At 46.8% G+C, this 13,499-nt stretch overlaps 1 protein-coding gene across 6 annotated transcripts in view; it reads right to left on the reverse strand.

Moving 5' to 3' along the window:
* Positions 1-4,013: 4,013 nt before the first annotated feature.
* Positions 4,014-13,499, reverse strand: part of FA2H (fatty acid 2-hydroxylase) — a 143,969-nt gene continuing 134,483 nt past the window's right edge. For 5 of the 6 annotated variants that reach the window (XM_059713726.1, XM_059713729.1, XM_059713728.1 and 2 more), the window contains 3 exons: positions 12,790-13,042; positions 8,634-8,699; positions 4,014-8,216 (listed from right to left, as the gene is read on the reverse strand). In XM_059713726.1, coding sequence (XP_059569709.1) covers positions 8,137-8,216; positions 8,634-8,699; positions 12,790-13,042 — 399 coding nt within the window. In that variant the 3' untranslated portion in view covers positions 4,014-8,136. The remainder of the gene's footprint in view (positions 8,217-8,633; positions 8,700-12,789; positions 13,043-13,499) is intronic. The other variant, XM_019497335.2, reaches the window with a different exon arrangement.

The raw sequence follows: 13,499 nt of genomic DNA on the forward strand, positions 1-13,499 counted from the left end.
TGGAAAACTGCTACTTAGGCAGGTAAAATGGACCAGGATCTCGCCCCAGGTGTCACCACTGACATGGGATCAGCAAAGGAAACACAGATGCAGAACAGCCTTCCAGCCCACAGGAGATCCAACACACTGGTTTTTCATGTCAAAGCAAGGGAATACTGCACAGTCCCAGCAAACAAGAGCTTCTCTTTGTCCTGCCTTGGAGCCATTTGTAGCACTAATCCATGTTTGAATGGCTTGTAAATTCCTCTCTTCACTGGTTCCTGTGACATGGTCACGAGTGAGAGTGGAAGCATAAAAATGTGGCCAGGTGCTCAGGGCAACCGCTACATGTAACGGCAACCAGAAGCTTCCTTGAGCTGCACAGTTGCAACTGGCTGACTGTAGCAGCAGCCACGTTTTCCTACCCCCTCCAAATCCATGCTGTCCTAGTTGCTCTGCCCCAGTTACTCCTGTGCATGTGAGAGGCAGTGAGACTTCAGCTAGTTCAGGTGCAAATAATGGTTCAAAGCCCTGTTCCATGTAGTGCTGGGGTGCCCACGTCAGTGTACAAGTACTTCAGATGTGTCTCGAGATTGCAGTTACACCAAATGGCCACAGGGGGGCACTGCAGCTCAACGCTGGTTCTCCCAGGCCCTCCAGTCCAGCCCTGACCTGCAGAGCCCTGGACAGGACAGCAGCAATCACATCTGCCTTGGCCTCTGTACTAGCAGCAGGATTCACTGCTCTCGGTCCATTTCCTGAGACGTGTGATCTAGTGGCTGGAGTTTTGGGCAAGTCCCCACTCCTCACCTCCCTAGTCTCATGTTTTTGAGCCCTCAGTTCTTGTGCAAGTTTTGAGAATGATTATAAGGAGTGTAAGATCATTGCTCAGGCATGCAGTAATGAAGTCAGAAAGGCCAAGGTACACTTGGAGTTGCAGCCTACAACGGATGTGAAGGGTAACAAGAAAGTTTTCTACAAGTATGTTAGCAAGAAGAGGAAGGTCAGGCCAAGTCGGGGTCCCTTACTGAATAGCAGAGGCAACCTAGTGACAGATGTTGAGGAAAAGGCTGAAGTACTCAATGCCTTTACCTTGGCCTTCACAGGCAAGATCAGCTCCTAGACTACTGTACCAAGCAGCACACTTTGGGGAAAAGATAAGCAGCGTTCAGTGGTGAAAAAAAATGGTTAGGGACTATTTAGAAAAGCTGGATGTGTACAAGTCCATGGGACTGGATGCATCTGAGTGTGTGAAAGGAGCTGGCTAATATGATTGCAGAGCCACTGGCCATTACTTTTGACAACTTTTGGCAAACCAGGGCAGTCCTAGGCAACTGGAAAAGGGCAAATATAGTGCCCATGTTTAAGAAAGGGAAAAGTGAAGATCCAGGGAACTACAGACCAGTCAGCCTCACCTCAGTCCCTGGAAAAAATCATGGAGCAGGTCCTCCTGGAATCCATTTCTAAACACTTGGAGAAGGTGATCAGGAACAGTCAGCATAGATTCACCAGGGGCAAGTCATGCCTGACCAACCTGATTGCCTTCTATGATGAGATGACTGGCTCTGTGGATATGGGGAAAGCAGTGGATATTATATACATTGACTTTAGCAAAGCTTTTGATATGGTTTTCCACAGCATTTTTGCAAGCAAGCTGAGGAAGTACAGGTTGGATGAATGGACTGTAAGGTAGATAGAAAACTGGCTGGCTCATTGGGCTCAACAGGTAGTGATCAATGGCTCAAGGTCGAGTTGGCAACTGGTATCAAGTGGAGTACCCCAGGGTCAGTCCTCAGGCTGGTTTTGTTCAATATCTTCATTAACAACCTGGAAGATGGGATGGAGTGCACCCTAAGCAAGTTCACAGATGACACCAAGCTGGAGGATGTAGCAGATGTGCTGGAGGGTTCAGCTAGGATTCAGAGTGACCTAGACAAGTTGGAGGATGGGATCAAAAGAACTCTCATGAGGTTCACAAGGACAAGTGCAACATCCTTGCAATTAGGATGGAACAAGTCCATGCAGTCCAGTTGCTTGGGACCAACTGGCTAAACAGCAGTTATGTGGAAAAAGACATGGGGATTACAGTTGACAAGAAGATGGATACAAGTCATCAGTGTGTCCTTGTTGCCAAGAAAGCCAACAGCATACTAGGTTGCATTAGGAGCATTGCCAGCACATCAAGGGAATTAATTATTCCTCTCTATTTATTACTGGTGAGGCCACATCTGGAGTACTGTATCCAGTTCCGGGCCCCCTACAGACAGGATGTGGACAAGTTGGAGGGAGTCCAGTGGAGGGCAACAAAAATGGTGAGGGGGCTGGGGGACGTGACTTCTGAAGAGAAGATGAGGGAACTGGGCTTATTAAGTCTGCAGAAAAGAAGATCTAGGGGACTTTTGATAGCAGCCTTTAGCTACCTGAAGGATGGTTGCAAAGAGGATGGAGCTGGACTGTTCTCAGTGGTGCCAGATGACAGAAAAAGGAACAATTGTTTCAAGTTGCAGCAAGGGAGGTATAGGTTGGATGTTAGGAAAAACTTTCTCACTAGGAGAATGGTGAAGCACTGGAAACAAGTTACCTAGAGAGGAGGTGGAATCTCCACCCTTGGAGGTTTTAAGGCCCAGCTTGACAAAGCCCTGGGATGATGTAGGTGGGGATGGCTCTGCTTTGAGCAGGGGGTTAGACTAGATGACCTCCTGAAGTCCCTTCCAAACCTAATTTTCTATTATTCTATGATAATGAGAAAGCTGCTGCAAAGCACAATGCTTCCTTGCCAATTAGAGTGAAAATGCTGACACAAGGCATTTCTCTGCTCCCTGGCAGATACCTGGTGCTGAGTATAAAATACAAGCTTTCTAATAACTAGGTTGGTTTCTCATGTATCATCTCACTCTTTCCCTCTTGGGCTTCAAGACATTTCCACACCCCTTAAACAGAGACTAGCTTGGGGTTTCCCTCTTCAGCAGTGTTGCTGCTCTGACATTCTGCCCAGTTTTACACATTAAAAGCAGGAGGTGGAGTCTGAACTCTTGCATAAATACAGCTTGAAGAACCCCACCCGGCGACTTCCACATCCATCTGAACCTTCAGATGGTCTAGAAGATGGCACAGCTTTTGAGAGCCCAGGGGCCACATGGGCCACACACTGTGTAGGATCTCTCAGTATATGGGCTGCCCTCCTGCACAAGCTCCTCAGGCTCCTGCAGGCCCCACTGCACTGTCCCCAGAGGCTGGGGCAGGAAACAGAAGCTAGAAGATTGAGGGGAGCCCAGAGGCCCTGGCAGCAGCAGGTGTGGCAGAGGGGAACAATAACAGCCAAGACACAGCTTTCTGGCCACAAGTTAAACCCCCATCCCACAGCACGGGCTTCATCCAGCTTGTGAACTGGACAGCTCTTTACTTCTGTACAGTTCTCTGCCCACAGGGGCTCTCCAGAGGTAGTCCTATCTGCACAGCACTAGCATCACAGGCCAAGAGAGCCTCCTTCCAGTTGAACAATTAGCTGCATGGCTCTGGGCAAGTCCCCAGCACGGCACACAGTGCACCTGGCTGGGTGCCCTCCCCACTGAAAGGGGAGAAGGTTTTCTGTATGACAGATCTGAGGCAGCTGGTGGATCAGCAACTGCATAGGGGCCATGGGCAGAGGGCTGCTGCCCAACTCACAGTAACACCAAGTTTGTTTGGTTTGAGTCACCCCTTTGAGAATTATTAACTAGCAACCCTGCTGTGGCCACCCCAGGAATAAGCATCAGTTGCCACTACTGGACATTACAACATTGCACCACACTTATCAGAGTTTAATCCCAAGGCCAAACAATAATCCCCTTTCCATGCTCCCCCTCCAACCCCACTGCACTGAAGCTAGCACACATGAGCCAGCTTCTTGGGCTGCAGTCAGTGACCACAGGGCTCAGTGCTCCAAATAATCTTTGGGAAAGGAGCAGAGATGGAGGTGGAGTGATTCTTGAGCTAAACCAAGTGCTCTGTGAGGGCAGAGGCCCGATGTAGTACATGCACATGCAAACACCCCCTTTTCTACACATCTGAGAAATAGTTTAATATATTTATAAATTGTCATGTTTACATCTTTACATATAAACTTTATTCCAAACTTTTAAATATATGAAGTAAACATCAGGGGGAGGAGGGAGGTCACAAGATCGAGAAAAAGGCATTTCTTAGCAATTATGGTCATTGAAGTTTAGGTTTCAAGTGGCTATTGCCTACAATTAACACAGTAAATCTGGCAAAGCAATAGTGTACACTGGGTTAGAAAAAGGCTAGACAGAAGCCTGAAAGACCCGATTCCTCCTCTTTCCTTCCCAACTCAGTTGGGTGCCTCAGACACACCCACATTGGAAGCAGTGTAGGGTGAGGAGGGTTTGGTTTTTAAAATGACTGGAGATAAAATCTTACTTAATTGCAGAAGTGCAATATGAATCATGGCTTGGGGAAAGGGAAAGGAGTGCCAAGTACAGCACAGGCTGCTATGGCCAGTTTCACAATAAGGGGGTGAGGGCATAAAAAAGGCACACCTCCTGTCTATTGTTCTGGGCTTAATCATTTGCAGGTTTTATGGCAACTGCATTAGTAGCATCTTCCACATTTTAGGTAGGGATTTTAACATGAGGAAAAGCATCATGTGGCAATCTTTGAAAATAATGGCCCAGAGTCTTCCCACTGAAGTCCATAGGACGCCTTAGGACTGCATCTGACTGGTATATACACATGACTCCATGACATAAAATGAGCGCGCCACAGACAGGCCCAGTAACAGCTCAAGTGCAGCCGGCCCATAAAGGAGATGTACATATATATGTACATATACATGTTGTACATGTACATAAACATGTACATCCCATATACATATACATTGAATAGTTGCACACGAGTTGTTACTGGGTCTGCCTGTGACACGCTCATTTTGTGTCATGGAGTGATGGCCAGAATTTGAAAAGGAATTGCAGCATATGGAGATGAGTTCAGGAGGAAGGCACTGAGGCATAAGAGGAAGGGGAATGGCAGAGGGATGTCTAGTGTTGCAGGGAATAGCAGGTGAGGAAGTAGGCCTCCAGCAGCACCACAGTCACCCAAGGGGGACCACAGGAATGGAAAGAGGAGGAACGGCTGAAGGCAGGGGACATCTGGCACTTCATCTACTGGGTGGCTGCTGTGCTGCCAAGCCCATTTATCAGTGGCACGATATGAAGAAAGGAAGCAGCAGTATCAGACACCAGCTACTAAACATCAGGCCCCAAAACAGCTGCTAGACCCCACCCACATGTAGTCCAGTTGACATGTGGCCAGCAGCATTATATGGTCACCGAAGCATTTGCAAACAAAGCACAGGGCATCTTTGTGACTGAAACACCAGGGCCACAGAAGAAGGATGAAGCCAGGTGATTCTTCATTAGGCAGCAAGGGATTCATGCAGAGCAGCATGCTAAAGACAAGTCCAGGTATGTAGAACGTGTTCCAAGACATCCTTGTCTAGCTAGCAAAGCTGCAGTCACCATCCCCTGCTTTAGGCCAGATAGCTCACCCCTAGGATCACCTTCTGTTTACTCCACCCACCTTCAGGAAAAGAGCTGACAAAGCAGCCACTCAGATAGCAAAGAAGAGTCCAGGGAAAGAAAGAAATTACAAAGCAGCAGCATAATTTACCTCTTGCGCAAGGGGACTGGTGAGTTCAGAGCTGTTCCACCAGACTGACTGGCCCTTGGGGAATCTTAAATCCCTGCCGTGTTCCCTCTGCTTTTGAGTTCAGCATTTGGCACCAGGAACCAAGCTCAAGTGCAGGGAAAATGGAGGCAGAAGGTCATGGTATTCCCATCCCCGATAGCTCATTCCAGTGCTGTATCTTCTTGCTCTGTATACCAGGCCCTCTTGCATTAGGGCCTGGGAATGAACCAGGCCCTGGAATCTGTCAGCCTCAAGAAGCCGCCAGAAAAAGGGCATAGTCATTCTGAAGCCCAGAGGACAACCCCAAAAGCTGATACAACTGGTAAACTCCACTAAATAGATTCTGCTCCCAGCAGACTCCTGGGCTCCATTCACTGTAGCACCATCCTGGTTAGTGTGAACACCAAATTCCTTTGTTCTGGTTGCACCCAAGGATAAGCAGCCGGCATCTGGCGTGGTGGGAATGAGATCAGACATCGTTTACTTCTTCCCTGAGCAAAGCATGTTGACAGAAAGAAGGAGTTTGGGCCATGGCAGATGCCAGAGTCCTCCTCCTCTCCCCCAGCCCACCTAGTGTTGCAGTAGACACCACCCACCGCATGCAGCATTTAGGGACCACTGCCTTGCACAGGAAGAAGCAGGGTTTGTGCTACAGGATTTTGTCAGCACAGCTGGGCCTTTCAGGGATGTGAAGAGGCGGGGTCTCTAACCGTGAGAGATGCACTGGCAAGAACCCCTGACTTGCATGCCATTATAACTGCCAAAACGTTCTGCTCTGCGGGCTTGGAATATGCTGTGTCAGGAAGCCCCGGCCCAGTTCTCCAATGGCAGGAACCGTTGCTGCAAAGGGACTATTGAGTTCTCAGGAGTTTGAAGCATTTTTTTTTCTTATAAAGCAAAAGAAGTGAGGGGCACAGCCCCAAGCCAGGAAGGACAGAAAGAAGCAGCAACCCAAGCTCCTGTGTCCCTCTGTGCACTGGGGTCTGGGTACAGGGGAGTGATGCGGCTCCAGATTCAGCACACCTCCACTTCCAACATCCTGCTGTGCTGGAGGAGATCCAACACCAGGTCAGCTGCACTAGCCCCTATGCCCATTCTGTATCTGTTGCAGAAACACACTAGATACAACTAAGTCATGACCAGGGGCAGCCTGCAGGATCTGGGGTGGCATAGGATGCTTGGATGGGCTATCATGCACAGAGCAGGCAGCACCCTGTAAGGACTGGCAGAGTGATGGTTTTTATCAGTGCCATGGTTTATGTATGATCTTGGACATGATGAGAGGCAAGAACCAGCCCAACAGACTAGTCTGGGAGAGATGGGGATCTGCACAAGAGTCACTAAAAACAAGAAATCTGTATCAGCAGCATGGGCTCTTTGGTAGGGAAGGAGGTTCTCTCTGCATGTCTAAGGCACTGGGGGCCAAGGGCAGCATGTAACTGCAGTACCATTGCCACCACATTCATACACAGCTTCAAATCCCTAGCTGGGTGATCCACTGCAGAGCATAGCATCATAAGGGTGATGTGACAAGTCCCCATTTTTCAGTGTGTTTTCCCGTATTTTTAATAAAAGCCCCAGAAGCAGGACTAATTATGGGATTTTGAAGAGATAGTGTCCATACTCTTCCAACTACTTCAAGGACTTTCTGGACAGGCAAAGGCTCCTGAACAACCAATAGGCTGCATCTGGTTACCTGCCAAGTTTCCCCAAAGTGCCCCTGTCCTTCTTTCCCCACCTTGGATAGAAAAGTCTGGTCCAGAGAGACTATAGGTCCCAGCACACACAGCTCCACCTCTACCTGATCAGCACTATGTAGCAGGACATCAGCTCAGAAGACAGGGCTCTGCAGGATCAGATTTGAAGTTTCCATACATCGCAGCTCTGTGTGGTAAATGGGTTCTCTCCTCCACTGCACACACGGTAGCTTCCTGGGAATTGCAGATGCAGCCCTCGGCTGTGTTGTTTTTCTCATCCCACCAGTACATGCACTGCTCTCCCCTCGTACACTTGCTGAAGTGCTCAGACCAAAGTAACCCACTGCATTTGCAAAGCAGCCCCTCCAGGTGCTTCCTTTCTTGTGTTGGTCCCTGCAAAAACCAGGTAACTTCAAAGCAAATGGCATGGTTGCCTTTCAGGCACCTGTCTGAGACTGCTTTGCAGATTCCTCTGAGTAAATACAGCGCTTCTTAGCCAGCAAGCTGTACTACTGCCATGGGCCTGACATGAGGTAGCGTAAGCAGGCCCACAAAAGCCAACATTGGACAGGACCCACTCCCCTGCCCACATGCACACACTCTTCATAAGCAAATAGGCTTCAAATCCCTCTCATACAGCTCTGCAGTGCTGACAGCTCCCTCTGTAGTCTGGATAGCCATTCAGACTGCAAGAAGGATGAAAGGAAGGAAGGAAAGAAGGAAGACCAGTGCACTAGAGCTGTGGGAACCAGATGCCAAACATAGAGCAGGGTGGTTAATCTTCTTTCTCAAAGGTTTCCTCTGGGATTAGTGTTTGAAATGGACGATCCCAAAACTTGGTTGTGATGCCAAAGCCTGTGGGAAAGACAGAGAACCATATGAGTGGGAATTTGACTGAGAACTTCTGCAGCCACCTACCCAAGCACTTGTATGCCCTTGTCATTACAGTGTCAGATATTTCACAATCTCTAATGAATCCTCATGACATCCCAAGAGAAGGAAACTACAGGTAGGAATCAGAAGCCTGAGTTGCATCAAATTGATTGGTCCATGGTCCTAGGCTGGGCATACTGCAACCTCACTATGCACTCAAATTCTCACTTCAGTACAGGGCCTTCCACCTTCACAGGTCAGAGTAAGTTACCCATTGGGGAACTTCTGTTCATCTGCACTGATGACAGTGGCTATCTAGGCATAGCCCTTTTCTCCTAAGAAACTGGGAAAGGGTGAGGTAAGCAACAGGCTCAGAGGAACATGTTGTGTTGAGCCTACCATGTCTGGGTAAGGGGATCCCAGGTTCTGGCCAAGACAAAACTCTCTTGATCTTGATCAACACCTCTGGGGAAGAGAAAAGTAGCTCAGGCATGGGCACTGCTCAGCACCACAGCGGCTCTTTAAGCTGGGCTAGCCTGCAGCTTGTCAAGTCAAAACCAGGAGGAGACCCAAAGGGAAAATACACACATTCCCCTGAAGCAGCACCATGTGTCAAAATCTAACTTGTTACCCAATTACTCCAAAAAGCTCCTGCTTGACCTCTGTCCTTATAGGGTAAAAGCCAAATCTCCACTGTAGTGATTGGTGTTCAGCGTGCTGTGACTTCCTTGAGGGCCATGCTCCGATTCCTATTGTTTGAACTATCCCTCTCATCACTGCTGAGTTGGTTGGGATGCCCCACTTCCACCCAGAAGCTCTCCACCTTAGTCCTGCTGCTCTCTTCAATCACAAAGCAAACTCCTGGGGCTGTATCATTAGCTTCTCCAGTTGCTTTCCTGAGCCCAAGTAATTGGCCTGGCATAATCCCCAGGCCAATTTATCTGTCTTTTAGGGCTGAGAGCTCCTTTAGCTGAACATCACCTCCAGCTCACCAATGAAAATCCAACTCCCTGCAGCTGCTCTGCTCCTATAGAGTCTCCCATGGAATCTGGCACCTCTTGCCAAGCACTGCTAAAGGGGCAGGCCTATGCCATCTCGTAGATATCCACCTGTTTGTCTGGAAACACCATTCAGTTCTCCAAGCCTGGGTGGAAGAGGCTTTTCTGCATAGCTTCATATCTGCTGCTTAAGGTTTATTTACTTTAGTGACAATATAACTTAGGAAAGTTAAATATTCCCTTTGTGCCTCAGTATCAAATGGAAATAAGCTGACATCTCCAGCTAGTAGTCAATCCATACATGAACTTTAACTCTGCAACTAAATCTTGAAGGCAGCTCAGTTACTGCATCCTTATTGCATAATTAAAAAGGAGTTGCCAAGATGTAAGGGCTAGTCAGAAACTACTAGTTAGGAACTCTCTGCTAGTGACATAGACTAACTGAAGGAGCCAGTCAGTGAAATGAAATTGTTTCTATTAAGGTTAGCATTAATTTGTATTTCTAAAATTTTGTTGAACTCTACATATAATAATAAATTATGATGACATATGTTACAATGTATATTATATATACATTTATAAAATGTTTAAATTTAGATTTAAATGTAATATTTAGATTTATAATAATATGATAAGCTATACAATACAATTTACTTTCCATGGAATTTGGAGATGCCTCTCTGCCAATCAGCGGCAAGGGGTGGGGCTGCCAGGAAATGCCCATGAAGTCAGAAATTTGTGCCACAACCAAGCTGCAAAAATTACTTTGTCTCCCTGCAAGTTAAGTAGACCCCTAGTTATGGGTAACACTAGCAATCCTTGAAAGGTATTTCATACACATTCAGGCTGGAAGGGACCCCGAAGGAACATCAAGTTCAGCCCCCTGCCCCAGGGGCATGAAGTCAGCAGGGATCATAGGATCCCAGCAAGATAAACATCCATGTGTGCCTTGAAGGCATTCAAAGTGGGTGCTTGAACCACCTCCGGCAGCAGGCTATTCCAGACCTTGGGGGCTCAGACAGTAAAGAAGTTCTTCCTTATGTCCAGCCTGAATCAGTCGTGGTGGAGTTTGTGACCATTCGATCTTCTTATCCCTTGGGGTACTCTGGTGAACAGATGTTCCCCCAGATCCTGGTGAACACCCCTGAAAAACACATAGGTGGCCACCAGGTCGCCCCTGAGCCTGCTCTTTTCTAGGCTGAAGAGTGCCATGGCTCTCAGCCTCTCATCATAAGGCCTGTTTTCTTGACCTCTGATCATGCGCATGGCTATTCTCTGCACTCTCTCAGGCTTCTCCACATCCTTTTTGAATTGTGGAGCCCAAAACTGGATGCAGTACTCCAGCTATGGCCAAACCAAGGCCGAGTACAAGGGGAGAATGACGTCCCAGGATTTGCTTGAGAAGCATCTATGGATGCAAGCCAGCATTTTGCTCGCTTTACTAGCCACAGCATCACATTAAAGGCTCATGTTCATCTTGTGGTCAATCATGACCCCCAAGTCCCTTTCATCTGTAGTGCTAACCAGTGTAGCATTGCCGAGCCTATAAGCATGCTGCAGGTTTTTCTTCCCATGGTGGAGAACCTTGCATTTTTCAGTGTTGAACATCATCAGGTTCTCATCTGTCCATTTCATGAGCCTGTCAAGATCTGCCTCGATTACCCTCCTGTCCTCAGGTGTGGATGCTTTACTCCAGAGTTTGGTGTCATTGGCAAACTTGGCCAGCCTGCTTCTGACACCAATGTCTACACACTGATGAAGATGTTAAAAAGTATAGGTCCTAGGACAGAGCCTTGAGGGACCCCCGCTGGTCACAGCACACCACGATGATTGACTTCCGTCAACCACCACCCTCTGGGTCCTACCGCGGAGCTAATTCCCCCAGCCAGCAGATTGTGGTGTGGTCAAGGCCGCAGTTAGCCAGTTTTGCCAAGAGGTGATCATGGGATACCAGATCAAAGGCTTTTTTATATTCAAGATATATCACATCAATCTCTTCCCTCTTGTCCAGGTGATAGGTCACAACCAAAGGTAGCAACCAAAGTTCCAGAGTTGAGGGTCAGGTAGCCCCTTGGCTCTTTACTTTTGGCTAAGATCAAGCCTAAGATCCACCAAGGAGAGGGTATCAGGGGTGGCACTGGCCCTCCCAGTGCTGGCCTGGTTTTGCAATACTACTACATCCAGTGCTAGTTCCCTGTGAAGAACATCCACCTGTTTTTTGTTTTTTTTAAAGGGTATAAAAAGGTTTCTATCAGCATGTTTACTGAATGTGAGCCATCTCTTATATAGTCATGCTCAGTGTTGGCTGTATTTAATCAATTTCATATTTGGTTTCCATTGCTGAGCGTATGCTGCTTTTGGCAGCAGTTTAACAATAGATAATTTTTTTAGTGAGATTTCTTTGCATGTGATTATAAGACAAGGGGCTTTTCCCTCATGCTAATTGTGGGGGGACCTAGTCTTGTAATTGAGTAAATACAGTAATAAGTTTTCTCACATACGTGAGAACTTCAAACTTGCTCCAACAATTTTAAGCATGCATTTATACAGTACTTAAATGAGACTATGGGCATTTATACACATACTTTTGTCTGCTCTGACGCGCTGGAAATCCAGCGCCTCAGAGCAGACTCGATTAATCTAGTCTGCGGAGCACAGGAGCTGACACGCCCAGAGCTGCATCAGGTGTATTTGTATAAATGGCAAAATGCATGTCAGCATGCAGAAAATGGCAATGGTGTGCTTTTGAACTAAAACACCTTCGATGTGTTTTAGTTTAAATGTGTGCTACTGCCATTTTTTCAGTGCTGAGGCACATTTTGCCATTTATACAAATGTATTGGATGCAGCGCCAGGTGCTTTTCAAAGCACCTGCTGCTGAGGTGCATGCATGTGTAAAAATGCCCAAAAACAATGCACAGAATTTAAGTTTAGTAACCTGCCATAGGCACTGAAATTCTACAAGATGCTACTTTTTTTTAAAAGAAGTATGAAATATCATGGAAATACCTCTGGAGTATGTGGAGCAAAACAACAGAAGAACAGACTAACAAGATCAAATAAGACCTGCTGGCAGAAATAGAATTTAAGACCTATATTTTAATAATTGAGTGCCTAAAATTGGGTTGTAGTACACAGGCCTTGCAGTCACCAGCCTGATACTTCTTTTCAAGTCAGAGAGACTTTCACATTTGTATCAATTAATTTTCTGAATGCTGGAGCTAGGTCATTTAGTTACATGGGAGATTCCTTTAGGCACCCAGGCCCGTATGTAGCTTAAGCACTTTGGATTGAATATGGCAATTAAGTTTTACAGTACCCATGAAGTTTTCACATACAGCTGTGAACTTCTGGATGGCTGTGTAAGATTGAGGTTTAGGATATAGGTATGGTGTGTGTACCACATACACACAGAGGTATGGATGATGCTGAGCTGAACACTAGGCTGCAAAGCACACTGCTCCCCTGTCCGCTATGCCTACAAGCTTCTACCAGAAGGCATTTATTCAGACACAAGCAGCTACCCCATGGTGACAATTAAAAGAAGTGTAGCATACCTAATTTCTGATGTTCAAAGTGGTGCTTCACATGATAGGTCTTCAGTCCATACAGGTAGCTGCCTTTCTTTGGTGATCCGTAGTGCAGGTAGTAATGAGTCATATCATAGGCGACGTAACCAAACAGCCCCCCAGCAAACAAGGAGAGCCCCACTGCCCAAGGCAGGATCAAAAGGAGGCAACAGTAGAGAAACCCAATTACCAGTGATGCTGGCAGAGGAGGGAAGACCAGGCGGGATCTGTCAAATGGTGACTAGAAGCAGAGAAGGACATAGGCAGTATGAGCTCCCAGCAAATCTTAAAGAATTCAGGGTCAACATTCATTCACTCTACAACAAGCTCTGCCAAAGCTTCCAGGCATAACAGAGCTAAAAAGATGAGAAAGCAACTCTGGTGATTGTTAAAAATGCTACTTTAACTTATCAAGGTTATAACCATTAGGACATATCCCTAAATGATGCAAATTAGCATAGCTCCTTTAAGCTCAGTGAAGCAATACCAATGTACAGCAGCTGAGAAGTTACACCTATGTTTATGGAGCTGTATATTCAACTTAAAGCAACAACTCTGGTTAAGTCATATCTTTTGATTACTTTTCAAGAATTGGGCTGAAGTATCTGCAATTCCCCATTACAAGAAGTAATAACATCCCAGGCACCTACTACAATTCAGGGAATGAAGCGCCTCAACTTTCTTTGGATTATTAATAT

The sequence above is a fragment of the Alligator mississippiensis genome, chromosome 10, assembly GCF_030867095.1.
Source record: "Alligator mississippiensis isolate rAllMis1 chromosome 10, rAllMis1, whole genome shotgun sequence".
Taxonomy (NCBI): Eukaryota; Metazoa; Chordata; order Crocodylia; family Alligatoridae; genus Alligator; species Alligator mississippiensis.